Source organism: Mesocricetus auratus, unplaced genomic scaffold, assembly GCF_017639785.1.
Source record: "Mesocricetus auratus isolate SY011 unplaced genomic scaffold, BCM_Maur_2.0 Super-Scaffold_100003, whole genome shotgun sequence".
Classification (NCBI taxonomy): domain Eukaryota; kingdom Metazoa; phylum Chordata; class Mammalia; order Rodentia; family Cricetidae; genus Mesocricetus; species Mesocricetus auratus.
Window position 1 is genome coordinate 47,938,313 of NW_024429188.1, and position 26,340 is coordinate 47,964,652.

The 26,340-nt window shown below is 47.4% G+C and overlaps 1 protein-coding gene across 9 annotated transcripts; it reads right to left on the bottom strand.

Moving 5' to 3' along the window:
* On the bottom strand, positions 1–26,183 carry Zmym3 (zinc finger MYM-type containing 3). Of its 9 annotated transcripts, none has more exons than XM_021233618.2 (25): positions 16,910–16,955; positions 14,846–15,528; positions 13,858–13,901; positions 13,468–13,540; positions 12,729–13,023; positions 12,323–12,500; positions 11,759–11,977; positions 11,318–11,468; positions 10,991–11,106; positions 10,745–10,831; positions 10,481–10,631; positions 9,888–10,060; positions 9,516–9,681; positions 8,783–8,880; positions 8,541–8,700; positions 8,202–8,314; positions 7,891–8,065; positions 7,565–7,711; positions 6,262–6,365; positions 5,771–5,939; positions 5,317–5,468; positions 4,472–4,586; positions 3,028–3,282; positions 1,633–1,747; positions 1–1,529 (listed from the first exon to the last, which is right to left on the bottom strand). In XM_021233618.2, the coding sequence occupies exons 2-25, from the start codon at positions 15,513–15,515 to the stop codon at positions 1,337–1,339; spliced, it is 4,119 nt and encodes a 1,372-aa protein (XP_021089277.1). In that variant the 5' UTR covers positions 15,516–15,528; positions 16,910–16,955; the 3' UTR covers positions 1–1,336. The 9 variants fall into 9 exon arrangements, with proteins under 9 accessions (XP_021089277.1, XP_005081253.1, XP_012976796.1 ...); XM_005081196.4 differs by lacking the exon at positions 16,910–16,955 and adding an exon at positions 16,718–16,845; XM_013121342.3 differs by lacking the exon at positions 16,910–16,955 and adding an exon at positions 16,264–16,421 and having other exon boundaries at positions 13,468–13,534; positions 15,371–15,528.
* Between the last annotated feature and the right edge of the window lie 157 nt (positions 26,184–26,340).

The window sequence follows — 26,340 nt, forward strand, 5'->3', positions numbered from 1 at the left end:
CAATTTTAACTCTTTATTTGAAACAAACAATTCCAGAGACAGGAGGTTAGTTGTGACAACAGGTTCTCACTACAACACAAGGGTGGGCATCCTGAAGGAACAGGCCAGGCACCTCAGTACAATATATACAATTTAAACAGTGGCTAAACGGGTGACAGGTATAAAAACACAAAAAGAAGGCTGGGGAACACCAAAGCCAACAGGGAAAGAACTGGGCACTCCCTCTGCCACACACAAAATTTTCTGGGCCCACAAAGGTAAGATGGGGGAAAAGAGAAGATGTAGGCAGTAGAAGCAGGACCCTTACCCATAGCTCCTAACCTATCTTTTGACCACAAACCCCATCCTGTATAGCCAAGCCCCCCCATAGGCTGGGCCTGGCCCTAATGATAGGGGGAGAACAACATTGGGGAACCCAGCCCCAATCCAAACCAGAAGTTTATCTTTGCCTTGAGAGCACTGTTCATGAAACCAAAGGGAGGCAGCTACAGAGGGACTAAGCATGTTGACACCATGGCTCATGCCATCCTAAGATGGCAGAGAGAGAGAGAGAGACAGAGACAGAGAGAAAGACAGAGAGAGAGACACAGAGAGACAACAGAGAGAGAGAGAAAGAGAGAGACAGAGAGAATAGAGAGAGAAACACATAAGCCAAGGGTCAGAAATATGCACAATAGGAGTCTGCTCCCCATACTGAGACATTCTCTGCCTTTGAGGGAAAGAAAGCATCTGGAACCCTTGAGAAACTGTAGCACCAAGAGCGGTGCTCAAAGGGTAGGTAAGGGACATGGTGGTGAAGGGCACCAACAATCACTTATTTCAGGAGGGATAAACGTGTCTGAGCTCTGTGCTTTAGGGAAATTTATTTATTTCACATCTTTCAGACAAGACCCTTTCACATGGTACTGGGGAAGAGAAGAGAGGACACAGGGCAGAGAAGGCAGCTGGGTTCTTCCCTAGGTCAGACCTAGGAACACAGGGTTTCACCTATATAGATACAGGTCACAAAATCCAAAGCCAACAGGATCACCAGAGCTATTATCACTCCATCAGAGTCAGGCCCCAGTAGAAAGAGTTCACTGTGACACATAAAGAAAATTGGCTACCTGGTTCATGCCCATCACTGGGGGACTAGCCCATGAATACAGAACACTGGGGCCCTATGGTTACAAGTGCTATGGAAGGTTAAAGTCAGGGGTTCCTGGGAAAAGGCAGGGAATGAGAGAATAGAAAGAGGCAGTCAGGACCCTTGAGAATGGATAGCATTGGTTCCTGGGTCAGTTACCCCACAGGACAGACACCGATGTGAAAGATGGATACAAGGTACCACATGGGATCAGTCTAGGTCTTCTTCCCCAGGACGACCAAGTTCCTCATAAATCTCACGCACAGCCAGAATGCGATTAAGCATGCTCTCCAACATGCTTCGGTCCATGGGAATCACAGAATACCAGAGCGGTGACTCCGCAATGCAGGAACGCTCAGGTTGCAAGTAGAATACATCATTTCGGGTCCTGAGGCTTTCAGGACTACAATAGTGGGGGTGAGAGAAGACAGACATTAGTAGTACCAAGACAAAGCAGGCCTCTTAGGTCCACATGGTAAGTCATTCCTGTAAGCTCACCAACTCACCATTTTGAGAGATAGAACTCATAGAACTTGACGGGGCAGCGGAGGGGATTCATGCGATTCTCACGCTGCTCTAAGACAGTTTCATCTTCCCTCTTCCTTTTCCCAGGACCTGTGTCTACAGTAAAGGGAGATGACCCAGACTTGTTAGAACACAGGCCCAATGAGCTACCTCCCAGAGCACAATCAAGGACACAGAGATAAGGCCACAGGATAGAAAAATACAGCTTCATAAAGAAATAAGAGAGAATAAAGGAAGGCTAGGAGTGCAGCTAGGTGGAAGAGGACTTGCCTAGCACACACAAAGTTCTGGGTTCTACCTACATTACCACAAAAGAAGAAAGGAGGGAGGGAGGGAAGGAAAGAGGAAGAGTTGGTTAGTCTTTCACACTAACCAAACATCCTATAGATGTACTACTTTGCAGGCCTCTCCAGTTCCTCCTGCCAAAGTGTATATAATCATTTCTCAAAGAGGCGAACTCACAAGTCATACAAAATAATTAGTAAGGCAGTATGTTAGACAGTTGGGCTTGCCTTCTAGGTCAGATTAAAAATGATGGGCATAACCTTTGCCCATCAATTTAGGTAGAGGTACACATAAGGGACTTGAAGAATCACACGCACACAGGACAGAATTCCAGAGCCAAAGAGAATGGAAACCAATATGTAGTTTCTTTTTCTCCCTCTGTACAGTTTTGATTTTGTTGACATTTTGTGTGTATGTGTGAGTGCATGTTTTGTTGTGCATGTACACATGAGCGTGCAGGCGCATGTGTGCACATGTGGAGGCCAGAGGTTGACATTGGGTATCTTCCTCTGTCCTCTCTATATTGTTGAAACAGAGTCTGTCATTGAGCTGGGAGCTCACCGGCTAGGTGGACTAGCTGAACAATAAGCTCTGGGGAATCTATCTGTCTCTACCCCTGCTTGCTCCAGCTCTAGGTTATAGACACAGGTCACCATGCCTAGGTTTATGTGGGTGCTAGGGATTCAAATTCAGGTCGTCCTACATATGTATGCGGCTTGTATGGGTATTTTACCAACTGAGCTATCTCTCCAGTCCTTGGTATGTAGTTTTTGAATCATAGAAAGTTTGTTATTCACTCTCAACTCTCCCTGATAGTCAGATATACCTAACAGCTTACTACCTGTCCACCCTCATTCTTTCAAAATAAGGCAAGCAAATAAACTACCTAGAAATGATGAAGATGAGAAACAGGCAGTTAACTGCCCTCCTATTATGAAACAGCCAGCCACTATCTATCAGGACTGTCTTCATCTTTTTGGAAACACAGAGGGAAGCTGGTGGCAAAGCAGAGGATCAACCTGGCAGGTATGGTGGGAATGCCAGGAGAAAGAACATAAAGGGCAAAAGCAAAGGAGGGGAGAGCCTCATACCTCGCCCTTTCCTCTGTCGGACTGGGGCATAGTAGCGGATGCTCACCACCTTTGTGGTGCCCCGAGGAGTGGTACACTTGCGAGACTGCCGTACCACATTAGTGAAAGAGAGCTGCATGTGTTCCTCAGCTGTCTGCAGTCCAAAAAACTTAGTGTTGAAGAACATGAGGGTGTTGAGAAGGACAAAGGGAGAATAGACCCCCAGCTGCTTGCACTCCCAGAGGTGTTCTTCCTCCACACGGGAGAATACAGTATCTGTGACGGACAAAGAGAAAAACAAAGGGGATCGGCTTCCCAAACGCACCTGCGTTCCTACACATACATATACTTAACGGTAGGCTTCTTGTCGTATAGAAACTCTGACACTTGACCTACACAGTAGGGCTGGGCAATCTGGGCATTTGTGGTGATGTTGAAACAGGGTTTCTCTGTGTAGCCTTTCCTATCCTGGAATTGGGAGGGTTTTATATACTTTTCACCTGCATTTAACATTTCTCTGACTATCACCAAGTTATATGCATAAAGCTTAGGATTCCCATATCTTGCTTTCTTTTTTTTTTTTTTTTTTTTTTTTTTGGTTTTTCGAGACAGGGTTTCTCTGTGGCTTTGGAAACTGTCCTGGAACTAGCTCTGTAGACCAGGCTGGCCTCGAACTCACAGAGATCCGCCTGCCTCTGCCTCCCAAGTGCTGGGATTAAAGGCGTGCGCCACCAACGCCCGGCACTCTTTTCTTAACTTTACCACCCAAACCGGGACTGTCTTTTTTTTCTGGTCTCAGAGATAAGTCTACAGACTTGAGGTTTTTTTTTCCTTCTTAAGAAAAAGGTTCCCCTATGTAGCTCAGGCTAGCCTTAAACTTGAGATCTTGTCTCAGTCTCCCAAATAGCCTGAACTATACGCAAATATCATTGCTCTTGGATCAGACTAAAAGTCTTGACCTTCTCTTCATGTTCCTCTTTTAGTGTTCCGTTTAAAAAACAAAAACAAAAAACAAAACAACAACAACAAAAAAACAGAGTTTCACTATGTAGGACTGGCTGGCCTAGAAGTCACTATATAGACTAAGCTAGCCTTGATTTCAGAGATCCATCTGCCTCAGCCTCCCAAATGCTGGGTTAAATGCATATACCACCATACTTAACTTATTTTTTTTAAATGACAGTGTCTCACTCTATAGTCCAGGCTGGCTCAGAACTCACAATTCTGCCTCAGCCTCCCTGATGCTGGGATTATAGGCATGCATCACCACATGTGACTCTCCTCCTCATGTTCAAGGGCAGGGACTCCGGCTCTATTAGCTTGAAACCCTGAGGCATCCAGGCATATACTCCTACCCTTGAACCTTTAGTGAAGAGTAACAGGCCAGACAGTACAGGACACTTGCAGTGGTGTGTTGGAAGAAGGGAAGAGAGGGAGAAGGGGCTGCTAAGTTCCTGTCCCTTACTGTTGGGGAGGAGTGTGGGCTGCCAGGTACTCAGAGACTTGTTGAGTTCTTGAACGAAAGTCAAGTAGTAAAGGTCCGTGAAAATGTTCACCATTCGGTTATTTTCCAGCAAATACTAGAGAAAGAAAAACAGAAATACATAAAGCCAGACTAGGATCTACGGGAAAGTGATGATGAAAGCTGCAGTCATTGCCCTTGATAATTAAAGAGGATGGGAAACAACGGCTTCAGTAGATAACCCAGTATCCTTTCCCCCAGGTGTGATTGCTGATGTACCGAGGCTTTGCTGAAAGAGGCACAGCTTGGAGATATTCCTCACAAGCTCAGATACCCTTTTTTGGTTTTTTGAGCCAGGGTTTCTCTGTGTAGTCCTGGCTGTCCTGGAACTCACTCTGTAGACCAGGTTGGCCTCGAACTCACAGAGATCCGCCTGCCTCTGCCTCCTGAGTGCTGGGATTAAAGGTGTGCTCCACCACTGCCCAAACTCAGATATCCTTATCAGCAGCTCATCGTTGCTAAGCTCACCTAGGGAGAACTATAAACATTACCCAACTACTCAAGAAACTCAGCCCTCATATTCCTCCTGAAGCCTTGATGACTCAATAGTGACCTAGAGGATCCAGATAATAATGAAGACTGGTGCTTGAACAGTGGAATGAAGCATTGATTTTAGGAGATCATCTATCTGTAATCTATTGACATCTATTTGTCACAGGAGATTTAGGCAAAGTGCCTATTCAGGGTAAGAGACAAGTGACAAGAAGGAGTGGGTTAGAAGTGCTTCCAGTATAATTGTATACACTGTGTTGAAAGTGATAGAAAACAAGGTGGTGTATAAGAGGTACCTGCTGGATGCCAAGACACAGATAGTAGATACTGTCAGGTTCATATCGTTCACCATTGGGTCGAGTAATTTCTCTCACAAACTGGGCCAGACCATAGTTGAGCTCAGCAGCTGAACAGGCGAGAATATCCTCTTTGATACGCATGGGTTTCGCTGTAGTGATGTGTATAGAGGTAGGTAGGATTAAGAAAACTCCATGTGGAGAATTTCACATAGCTCCACCATTAACCCTTTAGTCACAACTAGCTCCTGGGAAAAAACCCATCAATTACAAAAGGATGCCCCAGCCTTGAACCTAGACAGGATCTCCCTCTAGACTGCAACTGTTCATTGTCTTTACTGGATGGGGAACCCATACATGATCACACCATTACTACTCCTAGATATCTTCAGCTGTTCCTAGGTAACAGCCTCTTTCTCTTTCCCTCTGTGCTCTCTTCCTCCCAAGTACTTACGGCCAAAGCGTAGCTCATCACCCTTGCTGGTTTCTCCATTGGCATATTTTGACTGCACCCAGCACTTCCAAGCATTAACACCATATGAATAGTTGAGACCGGTACAACTAGGCTGGCTGCTCAAAGAGTCCCGGGAACAGCTTTCAGAAAGCATCAGCCTCTTTTGACCCTGGAAAGGAAGACAATAGGAAGGATGGTGGCAAAGGCAAGGTCAGGGCACCCGAAAGCTAGTGAGGACAGTGTTGACCATTGGGAATGGAAGCACTAATGTAAGAACACAGAAAGCCACCATGGCTGAAAGTCCAAGAATAGTGTTGATAATCTTGTGAATTGGAAGAAAAGCAAAGTTTGGCTAGATCTCAGTACTTCTAGTGTTGGAGAAAGGAGGCCCGGGAAGGTCAAATTAAACTTTCTTGTGTGGCTATGAGAGCAGCCCTGCCCCTTCAGATGTCCATTTTCTTTTTGTGGATACAGTTAACCCCAGTCCTCACCTTCCTCATGGCTCGAGGAAGGTCCTGTTCAGTAGATACATCCTCAGGCCCTACAAGGCCACAATCAAAGAGGAAGTCTACACTTGGGTTAATGTCCAAAGGATCTAATAGAAGGAAAAGAAAGAAGAAATCAATTTCTTTAGGCCTCAACTCTGAAGTCCTCTCATCCCATCCTTGCTACTTGCTACTTGGTCAGCTTCACTGAACTCAATAGGAACCAGTAAAACTATATGAAAAATAGTCAGGGGCACACAAACACCAGATACAAACTATGCATGGTGGCAGGGGACCTTCTAGGCTGCAGAATGAGTTCAAAGCCAACCTGGGCAACTCAAGAGGCCTTTTCTCAAAATAAAAAGCAAAAAATAGGGTTGGGATGTAGCTCGGTAGTAGAGCTTGCCTAACATACACAGGGCCTTGGATTTAATTCCCACAACCACATTGAATACAAATATTCGCAAATTCAAAGCAACATATGGCTGAACTGTACACATAAAAATGGTGACAATGGGGACAGAGGAGATGGCTCAGTTGATAAAGTACTTGCCATGCCAATATGAGGACCTGAGTTTGATTCCCTAGCACACAAATGAGAAGCCAGGCATGGTAGCATACACTTGAAATCCCAGCACTGGAGAGGCAAGGACAGGTGGATTCCTAGCCTACTTGTCAAGTTCCAGGGCAGTGAAAGAGATCCCATCTCAAAAAGGAGGCAGGCAGTGCTTGAAGGATGGTACACAAGGTTTTCCTCTAGCCTGAACATGTACATACATGAACAGCCGCACATACCCATACACATTCATACAAATAAAAATAAAAGACAAAGGCTAGGGGATGTAGCTTAGCAGACATATACCTAGTAGACATAAAGCTCTGGGTTCAATCCCCAGTACCATATAAACTAGGAGTGGTGATGCAAATCTATAATCCAAACAGAAGGATCAGAAATTCAAGGTCATCCTCAGCTATAAAGTGAGTTCAAGGACAGTCTGGGCTACACGACCCTCTGTCTCAAAAAAAAACTATCCTTTTTGTTTGTTTGTTTGTTTTTTCAAGACAGGGTTTCTCTGTGTAGCCTAGGCTATTGTGGAACTCACTGTAGACCAGGCTGGCCTTGAACTCAGAGATCTCTCTGCCTCTGCCTCCTGAGTGCTGGGATTAAAGGTGTGTACCACCACTGCCCAGCCCCTGTCCTGTCTTAATAAACATGGCTTAGAGCCATGCTCAGGGTCACAAGAAACACTCGTTTCCTAATAGCACAGATGCTACCATATTTGGTGGGTATGCCTTGAATCCTACTTACTCTTGGGGAAATCTGCCTCCAAGTCTTGTCCAGGCTCATCTAAGACATTAGCCATCTTAACAGCCATGGCCAGGACATCATCGCGAGCTGTCCCAAACAGGTCACAGTCTTCCAGAAGTCCCTCTGCACTCTGATTGCTCACAAGATCTGAGAGGCAGAGAAGTCAGCTCAGTCACTGCAGCTCTTGGCCAATACCCTCACAGGCATCAGGGGTTGGTCCCAGCTACCCCCTCCCATTCCACTTAGCACCAAGACCACACCTCCCACTCTCATAGGCAGACAGTCTGCTAGCACTATTTCCACTATGACCACTATCCACTGCATACCACAAAGATCAGAAGAGGCCTTGTCTAACTCTTCAGCCTCTGCAATCATTTCCGCCATGGCCAGGATGTCAGCCTCCAAGGGATTGGAAGGGATCTTCACCTTCAGCTCCTCAATGGTCTCCACAATCTTGTCTGTGCTCTCCAAGGTAGTGGGCAGGAACATGGGCACAGGCACCTGGAGGCACAAATTCTAATTAAATGTCAAGAATCACAGCAGTGGATAAGGGTACCAACTTATGAGAAAACCAGAGAGGGTGGGCCTCAATCCTAGAAGGATAAAGGAGGACTGGTCAGGAAGGGCAAGGACTTACCGGGATAGGCATCGAGAAAGGCACCGGGACTTTCTGGCAGTATAGATGCATAGGCACTGGCACAAATATGGGCACTGGGATAGGCAGCACAATCACCTGTGGCTTCCACTCTTCTGCAGACAAGAACACTCTTTTTAGCACCCCCTTCTAGATTAGTGACATCTGATCTAGGACCGGATGCTCACCTGTCATTCCCAAAAGCTCTAAACATGTGTTCAAGGTCACAAAGCTGCCTTGAGCAAACTGAGAGAGAGAGAGCTACCTAAGTTCCTGGACATAGAGCTGGAGGCTTAGGATTTAGGGGTACAGTCCATGGAATGGAGGTATTATGGCACTCACCTGTTTGACTTCCTTTGGACTTCATTTCCACCTTGCAGGAGACTCCCCGGTTCTGCATCAGCGGCTTACACATGGCAGCTTTGTTTTTCCGGGGCATCGCTGGGGGTGGTGGGGGTGGAGGAGTGGGCACACTTGGAGTAGATGGAATTTTCACAGGGATCTGTAGCATCAAAGGAATGTAAGTTCTGCCAATTGCAGTACCCTCCTCTGAAATAATCCTCCCTCTTGGCGTTTGTCCTGACCTTGCCCAAATTCCCATTTTCCTCTGGGGTCCTCACTGTGATGTCGTTTTCCACTTTGGTTTGAGAAGGTGTCTGGGGCTTTGACTCAGAAGACTGACCTGTAGAATCAAACAAATAAATGCTCTTGTCAGAGGAACTAACTGTTTTCCTCACTCCTGTTCTGGGAGAGCTTTATAAAAGAGTATACTCTTTAGAAATAGGAAGTCTAGGATTTCTCTTCCTTCCTAACCCAGGTCTAGTCTTCTCTGGGCCCTAGAAACAGTAGCCAAGAAGATTCTTTGCTTCTGGCTACCAAGAAGAATGAAACACTGAATTTAGAAAGCAACAACACCCCCTGGCCCTCACTTTATACCTTCCATTTAGACAGTCTTCAGGAGTTAAGTATCCCTAGAGTGACTGAAACGCCAGGCTAACGTTCTATAAATGGTACCAGTTTTCAGTGTCACTAAAGGTAAAGTTTATGCTGACACTTCTCTTTCTCTGAAAGCTGACCATAACCATCAAAGTCCTATCCACCTGAGTACACCTTAAACTATATATTCTTAGAGAAAACCAGTAGACACTCACTCCAAGGGTTAATTAAAGAATACCAGAAGAGTCTGGAAGATAAAAGAGCACGGTAGCAGGTACTCTGGCCAGGGAACAGGTTATTGCAACTGAGGAAGAAGGGGCTTGACTCAACATTGGAAGAGCCCAGGCCAGTTCTAATAATGTCACACTGTCCCAGACTCACTGTTCAGGAGGCTTTCTGGCCCACTCTGGGTATCCAAGTTGGGTTGGTTCTGCTGGCTGTAGAAGCGCAGCAAACACTGTTGGTTGCAGAAATGACGGATTTGCCCACGCCAGTGGATGGTTTCCAGCAGCTTCCCCTGGCGCTTACAGGCATGGCACCGGGCAGCCTGAGGGCATTGACAGAATGGTCAGACCTGTCTCTTGAAAATACGCTGGGCCCTGTACCCTATGATAAACCATGTTTCTCTCTTTGGAAACTGGACCAGTTTAGAGATTGGAGAGGTGAGCTCCCCTCCCTGGAGGTCTGATGCTGACGGCAGAACAACAGTTCATACCCCTGCTGCCTTCTTTCTGACATGTTGACTCTCCTTACCTTGCAGTACCATAACAGGTACTTGGTCTTACAGTCCTCACTGCAAAAGTCCCAGGTGCTGCCATCCAGTTGCTCAGTGACTCCACGCTGGCACGTTTGGGAGCAGTAAGTACAAGTGATACAGCATAAGCCCAGCTTCTTAGTGAAATCTTGTTTGTACAGCAGTACACAGCCTAGAAAGGGGAGAACAGGAAAGAGAGCCTGGAGAAGGAGTCACAGGCATGAAGACCCAGGCTTTTCAAAGTGCTACACCTGAAACCTCATCTGAATAGCACTTCACCTAAAGCCTAGCATAAATGGGGCGGAGCATTTGACAAGGCCCTACCTTGTGCACCACTTTCTTTTTTTGTTGTTGTTGGTTTTTCGAGACAGGGTTTCTCTGTGGCTTTGGAGGCTGTCCTGGAACTTGCTCTGTAGACCAGGCTGGCCTCGAACTCACAGAGATCCACCTGCCTCTGCCTCCCGAGTGCTGGGATTAAAGGCGTGCGCCACCAACGCCCGGTTTGTGTACCGCTTTCTAAGCCTTGCTCCTTTCTCTGCTATCCTCCCTGGCCATAAGAACCAGGGCCTCGGTCCCTAACTCACTTCCTTACCTTCGCTGCAGAAGCTTTTCTCCACCCCACTGAAGCGAAGTTTCTCATGCAGGAGTTTCTCCTGCCGGCAGTGCTCACACTGGGATACCACACCCCGAAGCCTCTTGAAGTCCTCACAGCAATCACGGCAGCAGAACTGGAAGACCTGGTCCTGGGGCGGAAACACGAGACAGGGAGGGCACAACTCGGACATCTGCACCTCACAGGCACAGCTTGAGAAGACTTCTTCAAACATGTGACAAAATGCGGGTGGGGGGATCTTACCTGCCACTCCAAGACCTCAGGCTTGCCACTGAAGAGGCTGTGGCAGTAGTGACAGCTCAGGTGAATGCCCCCCTCAGGGCTAGTACGCTGGAGGGAAGGAAGACAAGTAAGGGGCAAGATGTCTGCAGTGCTGCAGGGGAGGGGGGATCAGGCTTGCTCTTCGCCCTACCCAGGCCTACCTACCCCAGTTCTCCTACCCTTTCCCTGTTGCCACACCCTTTATCCCTGGTCCAGGGTCCGGAGTACCTGGAACTTGGTCCAGCAGCTGGGGCTGCAGAACTGGTAGACTGTGCGGTCAACTTTGTTGTAGTAACAAGGGTCAGAGAGGCTGCGGCGGCAGAAGCTGCAGGGTCGGGGAGGGCCTGGGGCATAGAAAGAAAGAGAGAAGAGAAAGAGAAAGAGGAAGAGAGAGCACATAGAAGGTGTAAGGCAGGGCAGAGATGGAATAGCAAAATCCACGGGAAGATGTGGTTGGGGCTGAGGTTGGGCAGCAGAAATTACTCTAGAAGAGGGGAACGTGGGAAGTAGAAGGAAGGCCAGCAGGGATCTCAGAGAAGAGGGCTTTGCACCTACCAGTGAGCCCTGCCTGCTTCACTTTGTAAGAAGTGGTACAGCACAGGGAACAGAACAAGCTGGTCTTGCCATTACGATCCACATGTGATAGCATCTCAAAGTTCTTACACAGGGTCTTGCACCAGACACATGGGTACACACGTGTGTTTTTCTGTGAGGATGGGGAAGGAGAGGCTGAGGCTGGATTTGTCCCTTCACTTTTATTTTTAAAATTTTTTAAACATGAAATTTTTCAGGCATACAAAAAAGTATAGATGATGATATAACAAAGACCTGTGTGTCCACCAGCCAGCTTCAAAAATAAAACATAACAGATACAATTGAAACCCCCTTTATTTGTTTTATTTTTCCCAGCCCTCGACCCTTCAGGCACCTTTATTTATCACCCGAGAACCACACCCCCTTCCATAGCCCTCTAATGCACTACTCCCTCGGCCCCACCTTCTTGTATGCCCCCAAGCACGTTGTGTTGCAAAACCGCTTTTGTTGACCATCATGGAAGAGGAGCTCTGGGCCAAGGCTCCCAGGCCTGGCGTAGATGTAAGCCCCACACTGGTCACAACAGTTGGTTTTCAGTCCCTTGTTGGCTCGGAATTTGGAGAAGCAAGAATCGCTGCAGAGTCGATGCACCACGCTGCCGTTGCTGACCTCATGTAGAACCTGCCACACAGACATATGCGTACCCTGAGCTGAGGCCAGACCACCACCACCACCCATCCCAATCAAAGGACAGAACTCCCACCTCACCCTAGACCTTCATGGCAAAGAGTGGGCCTAGGAACCCTCAACTTGTGTGCCAGGCCGCACACTTGATGGTGAGATCCTGGGAGGTAAGGAGGGCCAGCTGCATATGTCCCGGAGAAGCTCTATCCTGAATTTGCTCTTTCACAATGGCTACTTTTCCCACCCATAATCCCCTAGGGCCTGGCCCCTGCAGCTCCAGTATCAGAGGGGCAGGTCAGAGCCAGCAGGCTCTGTAAATTGGCCTGTGGTGAGTAGCCTCACCTCTCCAGTCTTCTGGCATATGCTGCAGCGAGTGGCATCGGCAGGATCCCCGGACTGGGGGATTGGACGCTGCTGCTGGGCCTCATACAGAGACAGACAGACAGATGTGCAGAACTCTTGGAAGGAGCCTCCTGAACCAGTCTGTACCACAACTGAGTCCTTGGTGTTCCAGATCTCCCTGGAGGTGGGAACAGGTTTGAGTATTCTCAGAACCACCCTCTTATTCCAGCAGTAACCCCTGCACTCCCTAGGATTCGGACTGATGACCATAGAGTCAAATACTCTAACCACTTCCCTAAATTAACCCTATCATCTCCATCTTGCTTGGCTTTGCCAATTCAATCTCTCTTACCCATAACTCCCTCCCCTGGTCCCTGCCCCCGCCCACCCTAGGATCTCCACGCACTTCTTGCAGAAGGTACAGGTCTTTCTGCCCAAGGGCTTCTTGGAGAAAGTAGTGAGACAAGATGAAGAACAGAAGAGCTGAGGCAGCCCCTTGCGCTGATAGGCCGTCTGCCCCTTCTGCAGTGGTGTCCGGCAATGTGCACAAGACATCTTGGTGCCCATTGAAGAGCGCCCAGCCCTTTGTGCCATACTTGAGCGCAGTGACATGCGAGGAGAGCGCCGGGGCCGGAATGGCACAAAGTCCTCATCATTGGGATCATCTACCATGGCATCAGAATCCTCATCTGACACTGGAACTGTGGGAGTAGGCGGGGCAGTGAGAAAAGACCACCAGAACAGATCTCCAGTCATTTGATGACCAGACCAATAGTAAGTTCAATACTGATCCTGGGATCTCTGGGATTCCTCTCGTTCTGGCTGTTGTATTTCCTCTCCCATTACATTGGTATCTTAAGGTACCCATGGTTATTTTACAATATTCAGGAGGGTGGTTCTAAGAAAGAAGACTGGGGACAGGGACAGTATAGTTGAAACATGAAACTCTCTATTCTTACTGTACTTGTTTTCAATTTCCGCCCTACTACCTCTTGGTTCCCACGTCAACCCATAGCAGACAGGCACTTCTCTTTCTGCAGAGAGGAACTACAGGAGCCAGAAGATGCGTGCCCTGTCATAATCCCACCTTCAGCTCTTCTCTATACCCAGAATTCCCAGGTCACACTTCCTCAAATCCTACTTACTGCTCTCAGTGGAATCCACAACCTCAGGCTTTGGAGGTTCTGCTCTTCTAACGCGCTCGCTTCTCTTCTGTACCTTGGAAAAAGGGGCAGGGAGGAAAGCTGACACTAGTGGCAGGCTAACTGGAGTACAAGGTTTGGGAAAGACTAGGAGATGGACGGTGTGGTGAGAGAGTTGGGACCCTTGGCCCATCCCTGAGAAGAAGGGGGGAAATGGGAGCTGGACTACATTCGTACGAACAGTAGACACAGAGCTCCTCCCTTCTCTGGATCACCTGACAGCACCCCCCCACACACACACACATACACACATCTAGGAAGGAAAATGGAGGGTCTGTCCTTCTCAGAGCTATAGGGGGAACCAGACTCTTTCCAATCTCCTCCCACCCTCACCCTCTCAGGCGGCTTCTCACTCTCCTTCCCCGACAGGTCATCTCCTGCAAAGGAAGCAAGAAGGTAGCCTAAATCTTCAGCCTATTCAGGCCCAACTCCCACCTCCATTCCTGGAGAATAATTTACTCAAAACAGAAAGGGAGAGCTGAGTGCCTGTGGCTTCTAACCCTTCCAGGGTTACTTCAGATTTGGTACTAAGGTGGAAGTGGGGAGGGTACGTGTGCAGCTATTCTCCATTAAATAAATGCATTATCCTACTCTTCCAATCATTTCTGTCCCACTGGTCATGAAGAATTTATATTTTACCAACAAAAACAAATGCAACCACTGAAAGGGAGCAAGAAGAAAAAATAATCCATCAATGTATGGGTAGGTTTCTCTGGACTTTAGTGATACATAAGATATATCATATAAGATTATATATTTGAAGATCCTTATCACAGCCTAGAGGAAGGATACCACTAGGTAGATTAGGGGAGAAGCTAGAGCCTCAGGTCTAGATTGTCCCTCCCCTATCAGAGATGCATCCTAGATCCTGCCTCTCTATCATTCCCCTGAAATCAGTATGCTGTTAGGGACTTCAGACAGGAGTTACCATTCATCAATCCCAGAAACTCCACTCCCATTTAAAACCAAACAGCTAGAAAATTTTAAGAGACTAGAAGACTGCTATTTTCCTTCAAATGCTGGAGGACCCTGGTACTGAAAGCCCACTGGGATAGGAAAAGGGGAACCTTTGCCATCAAATTCATTCCCTCATTCTACCCCATTCACCCTGCACAGCCCCTCCACTCCACCCACCCGTTTTCCAGAATCTCCACCACACCCCACTCTTCCTTCCCAAACCCCAATTCCTTCCCCACACATATCCCTACTCTAATCTTCCCACCCTCCTGCCCCTCCTCCTCCTCCAGTTCTCAAAGCACATAGCCAGCCCTCCTCCCCACCACCCTTTCCCCAGCCCCCTCCAAATGATTAGGCAACCTACCTGGCAAAGAAGGATGTGCAGCAGGGATAGAGACCCCAGGTTTGGTCTGAGAATTGTTGATTCCATCCCCCAGAGTCTCTCCCACTGAAGGGCTAGGGGGTGCGTTTGGGCTCTGTGGCTGCCCTTGGGTATGCTCCTCCTCCTGCCCAGGGGAGCCCCTTCTCCTTGTAGCTATGAGGGGTATCTCCTCCTCTTCAATATGAGGAGACTCCAGGATTATTGGAGAATCCGGAGCCAAAGGTTCTAGTAACCCCTCGGGTGAAGGGGGACTAGCCCCAGCCCCTGGATCAGGGGGCATGACCTCAGGGGTCTGACACCCTGGTCCAGGTTCTAGGGTCCGCTCCCCCGAATCCCATGCAAGGGTCCCCTCAGGACCATGGTCCACCTCTGGGGGAGAGGGGGCTTTATAAAGTAGCCCCCCCAGCCCCAGTAACTCAGTGGCTCCATCCAGGACTACTCCGGGGTCTTTTTCCAGGCCAGAAGGGGTATCAAGCAGGTCCAGGGCTCCAGAGGATGGAGACGGACCTGGGGGAGCCCATCCTCGAGTTGGGGCAGTCTGAGATTCCAGCAGATCCTCTCCAAATTCCATGTCTACTGGAAGGTCTCCAGCAAGGGGCTTCTCTGGCAGGGTCAATGGGTCAAATGGACTGGGGAAATCACTGGGGTCCATGGCTGGGTACGGGCTGCAGATCGGAAGAGGGGGCAGTAGAGGTGGTCTTAGCCTGAATTTCTTATGTAGGCTATGGGACACACCCCGTCATCCACTTGGATTTCTCATTAGCAGCCGCCCCCCACAACCGATAGGCATTTTCACAGGCTTCAGACCCAATGTCCACTCCCCCCACCCAATACAGCGCCCTCTGTGGGGAGTGGCGTTCCCCGCCCTGGCCCGGTGCCCACACTCGCCAGGCAGTTGGTCTCTAACCCACCCGACACCCCCCACCGAGACTCGTAGCTCCTTCCTCCCAACCTCTCACACACCCCCCACCTCAGGCTAAACGCCCCCTCAGAGTCTCTTCTGGTCGCCGCAGCCAGAAGCCTTTCCCGCTCCAGCGATCTCAGCCCCTGGTCCCTTCTTACTCTGCAAGAGCCCCTCAGGTTTCCAGTCTCTACCCATCCTGTCCAGCCCCGCCGCCCCTCCCTGCAAAGCCCCGTCCACCCTCAGCCCTTCCCCGCCCCCACAAACTGCCCTTCCTAACCATTCCCCCGCTCGGTTACCTTTCAGGGTGGACCACTTCTTCAGCCCCGTCCCCCTTCCCTATTGCTCCCCTAGTCTTTCCCTTCTCCTGTTGCCCACCCCCCACCTCAGGCATTTACAGGAAGACATTTTGGAGCTACGATTTCTTAGACCCCCCCTCCCGGCTATGGCGAGATCCCGCCTGCAGGTTCGGCTCGGCTTGATGAGACCCGACCCCTACCTGCGGCAGGGTTAGAGTAACGGCTAGGAGCCTAGAACTGCAGACAGCGACGGCCCCGCGCTCCTTCTCCACCTCCCTCCCTAGCAGCCGGGACAGGGGTCGCGGCCCCTTTAAATGGCAGCGCCGCTTGCAGCGCTGAGCGCTCTGCACCAGGCAGGCGGGCGGTGCCAGCAACCAATCCCATTGGCTGGCTGGAGGAGGGGGCTCGCGAGACAGCGCCGGCCCCCGGCGCGAGACTCCCAGCCCAGTGGCCGCCTGGAAATTGCGGAGTGGAGTATAGTCACTGGGGATGGAGCTTGAGCCCCCGCCCGGGGCCCCGTTAGTTGAGGAAAAGATAGCCTCTGGAGCTTTGAAGCCCGCCCCCGGGGAAGGCGGCACCCCCTTTCTACCGAAGGGCCCAGTACACTAAAGACACACACACACGCAAAAAGAAGAAAAATCCAGATCTACGCACCTGCTTTCCTTACCTGGCACGAGTCTGGCCCCGTCACACCCGTGCCCGCCCTACCTCCAGAGCCCACTGTACCCGTGATCCCCTCCTCTCATTCAAATGGTTCCCGGTCCCCTCCCCCTCTCCGTGTCTCTCTTCGCTTCCCACTCGTGTTCAGCGTCCCCCGCCCCCGCGTCTCCCCTCAGCACTCCCTACCTACGCCAAGCAGCAGACGCCTGCCAAGATTACCCTCCCCCATCCCCACCTCTCCGGGGCCCGCCCCCCGGGCGACTGTTGGGGTAGTGAGTGACAGCAGAGAATGGGGGAGGCAAAGACCCAACCCTCAAGTGCCCCTCCTCCCCTTGTCTGCAGCCTCAGCCCCCCTCCTACCCATCTAAGAGTCGTAGTTATGGGGTGTCTCAGGCTTGCTCTCCAACCACCCTTGCCAGTTAAATGCCTCTGGCTTAGTGACAACGCCTATGCAGTAATGGTTACTGCCTGGTGACCCCCAAAGCAGGTTTTGCAAGGCTACACGCCCCTCTCCCTTCATGACCTTTGGGGAAGTTCTGGGATCATTTCACTGAATCTTTCTATAGGATCTTGAATTATCTCAAATAGTTTTCCTCACCAGAAGCACAGACACCCTCACCCACCCACCCCCACACCCTGTCCTCCCCTCTACCCTCTTTCAGTTCTTGTCAATCTCTTTCCCTGTCTCTGCTTCTCTGGAGCACTCAGGCAAACACAGGCTCCAGGGATCCTACTTGATGGTGGGCGTGGCTACGGTTAAGGCTTGAGTAGGGTAGAGGTAGGGGGTCACTAACATTAGGTCTCAGGTCTCAGGATAGAACACTTTACAACCCCATGCCCCCACCCCATTGCCACCACAGCTCCTAAGGGCTGCACAGTATTTACTAGCTTAAACACTAGAAACTCAGGCAAGAAGGGAGTCCAGTGTTGTTCATTGCCCTTCTAGTGTGCCTCTGGCCTTTCCTCCTTTCCAGGTAAAGCTTTCCCAAGCCTAGTCCTTGGGAGTTTGACCCACATTTTCACAGAAACCTTGTCTTTCCTAGCTCCCCCCAATAGCCTTGAGATTGTCTTTGCTCTCTCCTACGTCAGTGATAAATGTAATTTTTTTCAGTGTAGGTTGCCTAAACCCAGCTTTCTGTATCTTAATCAGTATGCTGTGTACCCATCTCCCGCTTTCTGCTTCTTTCTCTTTCTACTGCTTCTTTATATTTTGTTTGTTCCTTCTCAGTTGGGCCACAGAGTTCCTTTATTTGTCTGCCCCCCCTCATGCCGGCTCCTTGGCTGCTGTGGTGGTGGAATGTTTGATCACTAATTTTCAGATGGTGTAGAGAGGGAGGAGTGAGTTCTGATCGAGCATAGTGCTCTGTGATCCCAGGTCTTAGGGGGCTGTCAGAAGGATGATGACCCTGAGAATACCTTGGGCTGCACAGTGAGACTCTGTCTTAAAACAAAAACAAAACCTGGGTGGGGCGGCACACAGGGAACCTGAGGCAGGAGGATTCCATGCAGTTTGAAGCCAGCCTAGAATACATAGCAAGACACTGTTTCAAATGAACGAAAGCAAAATAAAACAAAACAGCCAGGTGTTGGTGGCGCACTAAGGAGACAGAGGCAGGCCTATCTCTGTGAGTTCGAGGCCAGCCTGGTCTACATGAGCTAGTTCCAGGACAGCCTCCAAAGCTACAGAGAAACCCTGTCTCGAAAAAAATAAAAAAATAAATACAACAGAACTTCAGTAATGCAAAACAACTGAGGGCGATGGGATGGCTCAGTAGTAAAGGCACTTGCTGCCAAGTCTAAGACCCAGATGCTAGGAGAGAACCTGCAAGTTGTCCTCTGTCCTTCACACCTGTGATGTAGCATGTATGTACACACAAAATAAATAAATATATTTTTAAAAACTAATGACAAGGAACCCAGGATTTTATAACAGTAACATCACTCTGCATGATGTTCTAATGGTAGATACAGGTCAACATACATTATTCAAAATGATGTAAAATACTAAGAGTAAGTGCTAATGTAAACCAAGGGCTTTGGTTAGTAATGATACATCCGGTGTCTATTCATGGATTGCAACAAATGTACAAATGTACCTGTCTTTTCCTGGATGTTAATAGTTGGAAAGGCTATGAATGTGTGTAGGAACACCAGCTATACAGGAAAGCTGTGTTCTACAAATTTTACTATGAAAATAAAACTCTAGCCCCCTCAAAAACTCTTTGGGTTTGGGTGAAATTATTATTATTATTTTTTTGTTTGGGGTAAGGGTCTTTTCTTTTCCTGAAACTAGCTCTTGTAGACCAGGCTGGTCTCGAACTCACAGAGATCCTCCTGCCTCTGCCTCCCGAGTGCTGGGACTAAAGGCATGCACTGTTGGGCCTCAGCCCCACGGGGTCTCTGTGAGTTGCTGGTCAGCCTACGGAGTGCAACTTGTTTTCCAGTCCAAGTGCCCTGGCCTTGACCCTCTAACATCAACATTCAGCAGGAGGAAAACACACTCTCTTCTACCTGGGGTTTTTCCACTGTGCTATAAGCCTGTATATAAAGCTCCTCCCTCCTACAAGAGAGAGACGTCTTAGCACTTGCAATGAAGACACACTCTCTCTCTCTCTCTCTCTCTCTCTCTCTCTCTCTCTCTCTCTCTCTCTCTCTCTCTCTCTCTCTCTCTCTCTCTCTCACTCTCTCTCCTGGCAATAAAGGCAACACATGCATTCTCTTAGTACAAACAAGTGGATGTCTGGTCTTTCTTTTCCTGATACCTTGGAGTTGCTTGTGGTGCAAGCGCCGCAATTGGAGGTCACACCGAGATCCAGAGAGACTTGGAAAGACTGGGAAAGATTGGCCAGAAAGAAGACTCAGGAGAGAAGAGACTCGAAAAAGAAAAAATTTAAAAACAGGCGCCACAGAATTTCTCAAGAAAGAAAAGAATTAAAAACAGGTATCTCAACTTCTAACAGTATAATTGAATGGTCAAATCTCCAGGCTTTGCTTGAGAGATCACCTTCTAAGAAGAAGGTGTACTGGATTAAATCTCCAGGCCTTCGTCTGACACCAAGGTTGGGAAAGAAAGGGGAACCTGAGAGATCACCCTAGGTTGGAGGGTGGATTGGATTAAATCTCCAGGACTTCCCCTGACACCAAGGTCGGGAAAGAAAAGGGAACCTGAGTGATCACCCTCAGTTGGAGGATGGATTAAAAGTGGGTAAATTAAAAATTGGTAACAGTTAATAAACGAGGTACTGGTATTAAGTAAAAAAAGTAAAAGATAAAAGTATATGGAATGAAAAATACACAGAGAGTCTAGATACTGTGTACAGTTGAGTCTTTAAATTGTTTAATTGCTAAAAAAGAAACAAAAACTGCTAAAAGACATTTGATTATTAATGTTGCTAAATTAATCCAACTTATGTATTTTGAAAATGCTTTGACTTCTAAATTTAAATATAAGGGCAGGTTACTTGGGAAAAGAATTTCTACTTTTGTTTCCACAGAACATAAAAAGCTGTTGGTTCCTTCCAGACTAGTATGGTTTGATAAAGCGAGACCACCTAAAGCAGTGGCCCAGATGATCCAACATCTAAAACAGCTGAGATGATGCATCCTTACAGACCACAAAAACAAGAACTTCAACAGGTTTCTGGGTTTTTTTTTGTCATGATCCCCATGGTGTTTCAGCACCCCTTAAAAGCAGGAAGTAGTTTAGAAAGAACGACATCCACATTCCCAAATATTGTTTATAAATGTTTGTTTACATTTATACAGGGTTGGTTATTGATACTAAGACTGGCATTAACGTCTTAGTCACCTGAGATAGGTGCTAATTTATATATAAAGAAGGGGGGAGATGTTGGGCCCCAGCCCCACGGGGTCTCTGTGAGTTGCTGGTCAGCCTACAAGTGCAACTTGTTTTCCAGTCCAAGTGCTTCCTGTTTTCTAGTCCCTGACTTACTGCCCTGGCCTTGACCTTCTGACATCAACATTCAGCAGGAGGAAAACACGCTCTCTTCTACCTGGGGTTTTTCCACTGTGCTGTAAACCTGTATATAAAGCCCCTCCCTCCTACAAGAGAGACCTGTTAGCACTTGCAATGAAGACACACACACACACACACACATATGTATACACAATCCTCTCCAGTGCTACAAATAAACAAATAAATACCATGTCCTATCTATCTATCTATCTATCTATCTATCTATCTATCTATCTATCTATCTATGTTCACTCCTTCATAGTAAAGATTTTGGAAAGCATAGAAAGCATTAAGAAAACTGGGCGGTGGTGGCACACACCTTTACCTTTGATCCCAACACTTGGGAGGCAGAGGCAGGTGGATCTCCAGGTTTGAGATGAGCCTGGTCTACAGAGGGAGTTCCAAGATAATCAGGGCTGCTGAGAGAAAACCTGTCTGAAAAAATAACCAAAACCAAAACATGCAAGCAAAAATCAAAGCCAGCAACATGGCTCAGCAGGTAAAGGTACTTGCTGCCAAGCCTGATGACCTGAGTTTGACCCCTGGGACTCATATTAGGTATAGGGAGAAAACTAACTTCTGCATGTTGTCATTTGATCTCCACACCCATAATATATGCTTGCACCCCCACCCCCACACAAAAGTAAAAAACTAAAAATAATGTGATGACCTATCACTTACAGATAAATACATCTTTTATTCACATTTTTGGTGCTGGGTATCAAACCTAAGGACCTTACACCTGGGAAGCACTTGTTCTGCAATGAGCTACCCTGTTTTGTTTGAGACATGTCCCACTATGTAGTTCTAGTTGGCCTGGAACTTGCTATGTAGGCCAGGTTGGCCTCAAACACACAGAGATCTTCCTGCCTCTGCTTCTCAAGTGCTGGGATTAAAGGCTTGTACCACCATGCCTGGTATATTTTTAATTACATTTATTGGTGTGTGTGTGTGTGTGTGTGTGTGTGTGTGTGTGTGTGTGTGTGTTGAGCTAGGGCCTTGTTATGTAGCTCAGGCTGGCTTCATAACTCTTTTTCTTAAACATTTATTTATTGTATTTGATTTGTTTTTTTGAGACAGGCTTTCTCTGAGTAGCCATGGCTGTCCTAGAACTCTCTCTGTAATCCAGGCTGGCCTCAAACTCACAGAGATCTGCCTGCCTCTGGGATTAAAAGCATGCACTACCACACCCAGTTACATTTATTTATTTTTAGAAACAGTATTTTATTTTTATTTTTTAATTCATATAACTTTATTTTATGTGCATTGGTGTGAAGGTATCAGATCCTCTGAAACTAGAGTTTCAGACAGTTGTGAGCTGCCATGTGGGTGCTGGGAATTGAACCCAGGCCCTCTGGAAGAGCAGACCGCTGAGCCGTCTCTCCAGCCCCTAGAAACATTATTTTATACTGTATCAGTTGCCTATATGTATATATGTGTGCTACCTTCATGCAGAGACCAGAAGGGACCATCAGATATTCGTGGAACTGGAGTTCCTGGGTGCTGGGACTCAAATTCAGATCCTCTTTAAGAAAACCAGTGCTCTTAATTTTGTCTCCAGTCCCAACCCAAGATTAATGTGTGTGAGGGGCATTCATGTGCCACTGTGTATGAAGGGCAACCAGTGGGAGTCTGTTCTCATTTCACATCAGTTCTAGGGATCAAAGTCAGATTAAAAAGCTTGACGGCAGACACTTTTACTCACTGAGCCACTTTGACAGCCATGGTCTCAAAATCTTGGTCCTACTACCTTAACTTCTCTAGTGCTCGGATTAGAAATCTGTGAAATGATATAACTAGCAATATGTGGCTAAAATTAACCTCATTAAAATGAACTAGAAACTGGATGTGGTGGTACAGGCCAAGCCAGGAGGATGGAGAGTATGATGCCAAGCTGGGCTACATAGTGAGCTGTGTCTCACCCCTACCCTCCAAAAAGAAAAGTTTGAATACATCAGTGTCTATATGGCAAGACAGCTAAATAACCCAAATAGCACAGGCCTATAGTCTCAGGTACTCAGGAGGCTGAGGCAAGAAGGGCTAGAGTCCAGCATGTACAACATAGACTATCCTTGTTGTTGTTGTCCCCCCCACAGGGTTTCTCTGTATTGCTTTGGAGGCTGTCCTGGAACTCGCTCTGCAGACCAGGCTGGCCTCGAACTCACAGAGATCTGCTTGCCTCTGCCTCCTGAGTCCTGAGAATAAGGTGTGTGTCACCACTGCCCAGTGACATCTTTTCTAAAAATATTTTTCTGTGGCTGGAAGATGGCTCAGTGGTGAAGAGAACTTCCTATTCCTGACACCCAAAATGGGCAGCTTACAACTATCTATAACTCCATGTGGCACACACCACACACAATAAATAATTTTCTAATAGTTTATGTATTTATATGTCTATATGTATTTATATATGTGGGTGTGCATATGCCACAGCACATGTGTGGAGGTCAGAGGACAACTTGAAGGAGTTGATTTTCCTATTCCACAATGTGGGTCTTGGGGCTTGAACTCAAGTTGTCAGGATAGTGGAGTGCCTTTACCTGCTAAGTTATCTTACTGGCCCTTACTTTTTGTTTTGTTCTGTTGTTGTTTTGAGACAGCCTCAGTATGGAGTCCTGGCTGGCCTAGAATTCACTATGTAGATCAGACTGGACTTAAACTCATAGAGATCCTCTGCTTCTGTCTCCTGAGTGAACACTCAGATTAAAGACATGAGCCACCAAACCCAGCTTTAAAAATAAAAATCAAGCCGGGCAGCAGTGGCTAATGCTATACAGAGAAATCCTATCAGCATGCGCAGCGCATGCACACACACACACACACACACACACACACACACACACACACACACAATAACAACAAAAAATTAAGACAACAAAAATGAACAAACAAAAAACCCAGTTTTATTATGTAGCCTGATCTAGCCTCAAATTGAAGGCTTTCCTTCCTCGGTTTCAAGTGCTGAGATTACAGGTGAACACTACTGGCATGCCCAACTTTGCTAAAGTTGTTAAGTTGTTTCTGGTTCTTTTGTTTGTTTGTTTGTTTTTTGTTTTTTCGAGACAGGGTTTCTATGTGGCTTTGAAGGCTATCCTGGAACTCGCTCTGTAGACCAGGCTGGCCTCGAACTCACAGAAATCCGCCTGCCTCTGCTTCCCAAATGCTGGGATTAAAGGCGTGTACCACCAACGCCCGGCAAGTTGTTTCTGTTTTTGAGACAGGGTTTCTCTATGAAACAGTCCTGGCACTCACTCTGTAGACCAGGCTGGCCTCGAACTCAGAGATCCACCTGCCTCTGCCTTCCCCTCCAGAATGCTGGGGCTAAAGGTGTGCAACATCCTAAAGTTTTTTTTTCTTTAAATATTTATTTTATTTAATTTGTGTGTATGTGTGTGTGTTCACCTGAGTTTTTTGTTGTTTTCTGAGATAGGGTTTCTCTGTGTAGCCCTAGCTGTCCTGAAACTTGCTCTGTAGATCAGGCTGGACTAGAACTCACAGACAATGGGATCCCAGCTTTGATCCCAGCACTGCCTTCCAAGTGGGTCACCACCGATGGGATGGGCTATACCTGAGTATGTTGTTCATCACAAGCATGCAGGAGCCTGAGGATGTCAGGAGAGGTATTAGATCTCCTGAACTGGAGTTACCAGTAGCTGTGAGCTGCCATGCCCATGGCGGGTGGGAATGGAACTCTAAGTTCCAGTGCTCTAAGCAATCTTTCCAGCCCGTGTGTTTTTCTAAAAAAAATCATGGCTTAGAAAACATCACAGCTGGCACTTCAGGGATGGCTCAGAGGTTAAGAACACTGACTGCTCTTGCAGAGGACCTGGGTTGTGTTGCCAGACTACATGGTGGCTTACAACTATCAGTAACTCCAGTTCTAGGGGATCCACCACTGTCTTCTGTCCTCCTTGAGCACTACACACAGGTGGTGAACTTACATACATGCCAGCAAAGCACACACACACACACACACACACAAATAAATCATTTATTTTTTTCATGTATTTGACTCTTTTTTTAAAATTTTATGTATATGTCTATGCATCACACGCATGCAGTGCCTGCCAAAGCCAGAAGAGGGCGTCAGATAGCCTGGAAACTGGAGTTACAGACAGGTGTTTGCCACCAATGCCAGCTGAGATAGTTACTCTAGTGCTCTGGAAGAGCAGCCAGTATTCTTAACCACTGAGCCATTTCTCCAGCCCCCAATAAATCTTTTTGTTAAAAAACAGAAAAATTCACGACTTAGAAAAGTATATCCATATTTTAAATCATACATACATGTGTGTGTGGTTTTGTGTGTGTGAGACACAATCTTGTTTTATGCACTGGCTGGCCTGATAGTCCATGATGGCCTCCTGGGCAATTCTCCTTTCTTAACCTCCTGCGTGCAGGTATTAAAGGCTTAATAATTTCCCTGTGATTGGGACAGTCATACATAGAAAACAGCTGTCATAATTGGGAAGTAGATATGAGATGAGTAGAAGGGGTAAGACTTTCCTCTTCATACTGTTGAACATTGTTTGATTCTGATTCTTTTTCTCCCCATGGGCAAGGATTCATTTTCTTTTTCTCTCTTTCTTTTCTTTTTTCTTTTTCTTTTCCTTTTTTTTTTTTTTTTTTTTTTTTGGTTTTTCGAGACAGGGTTTCTCTGTATTGTTTTGGAGGCTGTCCTGGAACTCGCTCTGTAGACCAGGCTGGTGTCGAACTCACAGAGATCTACCGTCCTCTGCTTCCCTAGTGCTGGGATTAAAGGTGTGCGCCACCAATGCCCAGTAGGATTTATTTTCTTTTTTCATAATACATGTTTTTTTTGTTTCAGAGTTTGGAAACCATTGGGCTAAATATATAGTAGCTAGCAACTGTATGTTGATACACACACACACACACACACACACACACACACACACAAGCCTGAGGTGGGTGGGGTAGAATATAGCTAATGTATATTGAACGTGCATGCCACAGAACCTTCCCAACATTCTAAGAAGTCTTATTAGACAACACAGGTCGATCATTGTGTCCCCATGTAAAGTAGGTAGTGCCTATTAGGATAATCTACCAACCAGAGTACGAATTAATTACTAGGAATTAACTACTGGTGCCTATCAATTGAACCTTGTAATCCTTGACATTATGGAACAACGAAGGTTATTATTACCTGAAAGGCCTCTTATGGGATATAGTGTAGGTCGGATGTGAAGACCTCCAACATAATGGTTCCAGCACCGCCGACCAACCTGTTGAATCTTTCCGCAATGGGATCCTTAGTGATGTTTGGCCTATCAGATTCTCTGGTTACCATGGAAATAGTTCTGGGTAATCACACTGGGATTAAAGTGTCAAAATCGCTTACCCTCTTGCCCCTTTCTATAATCACGACCATTTCAGTTGCACTTCCCGAAAATTCTCAGCACTGGGAAAGTAAACTAAAATGGTACAGTGTCAGGGTGCAAGCTTTCAGGAAGTGTGTAAAAAGAAACATGGCGGGCATTTTTCAGTTGCAATCGGCTAGCTCTGCCACACAGAGTACAATGACATCGTTACTCGATTTTTGCACAGGCGCAGTGCACAAACTCTCAGCGCACGCCTACGCACGCATTTTCTCCCCTTTTCTCTCCACTTTTCCTCTCTCACT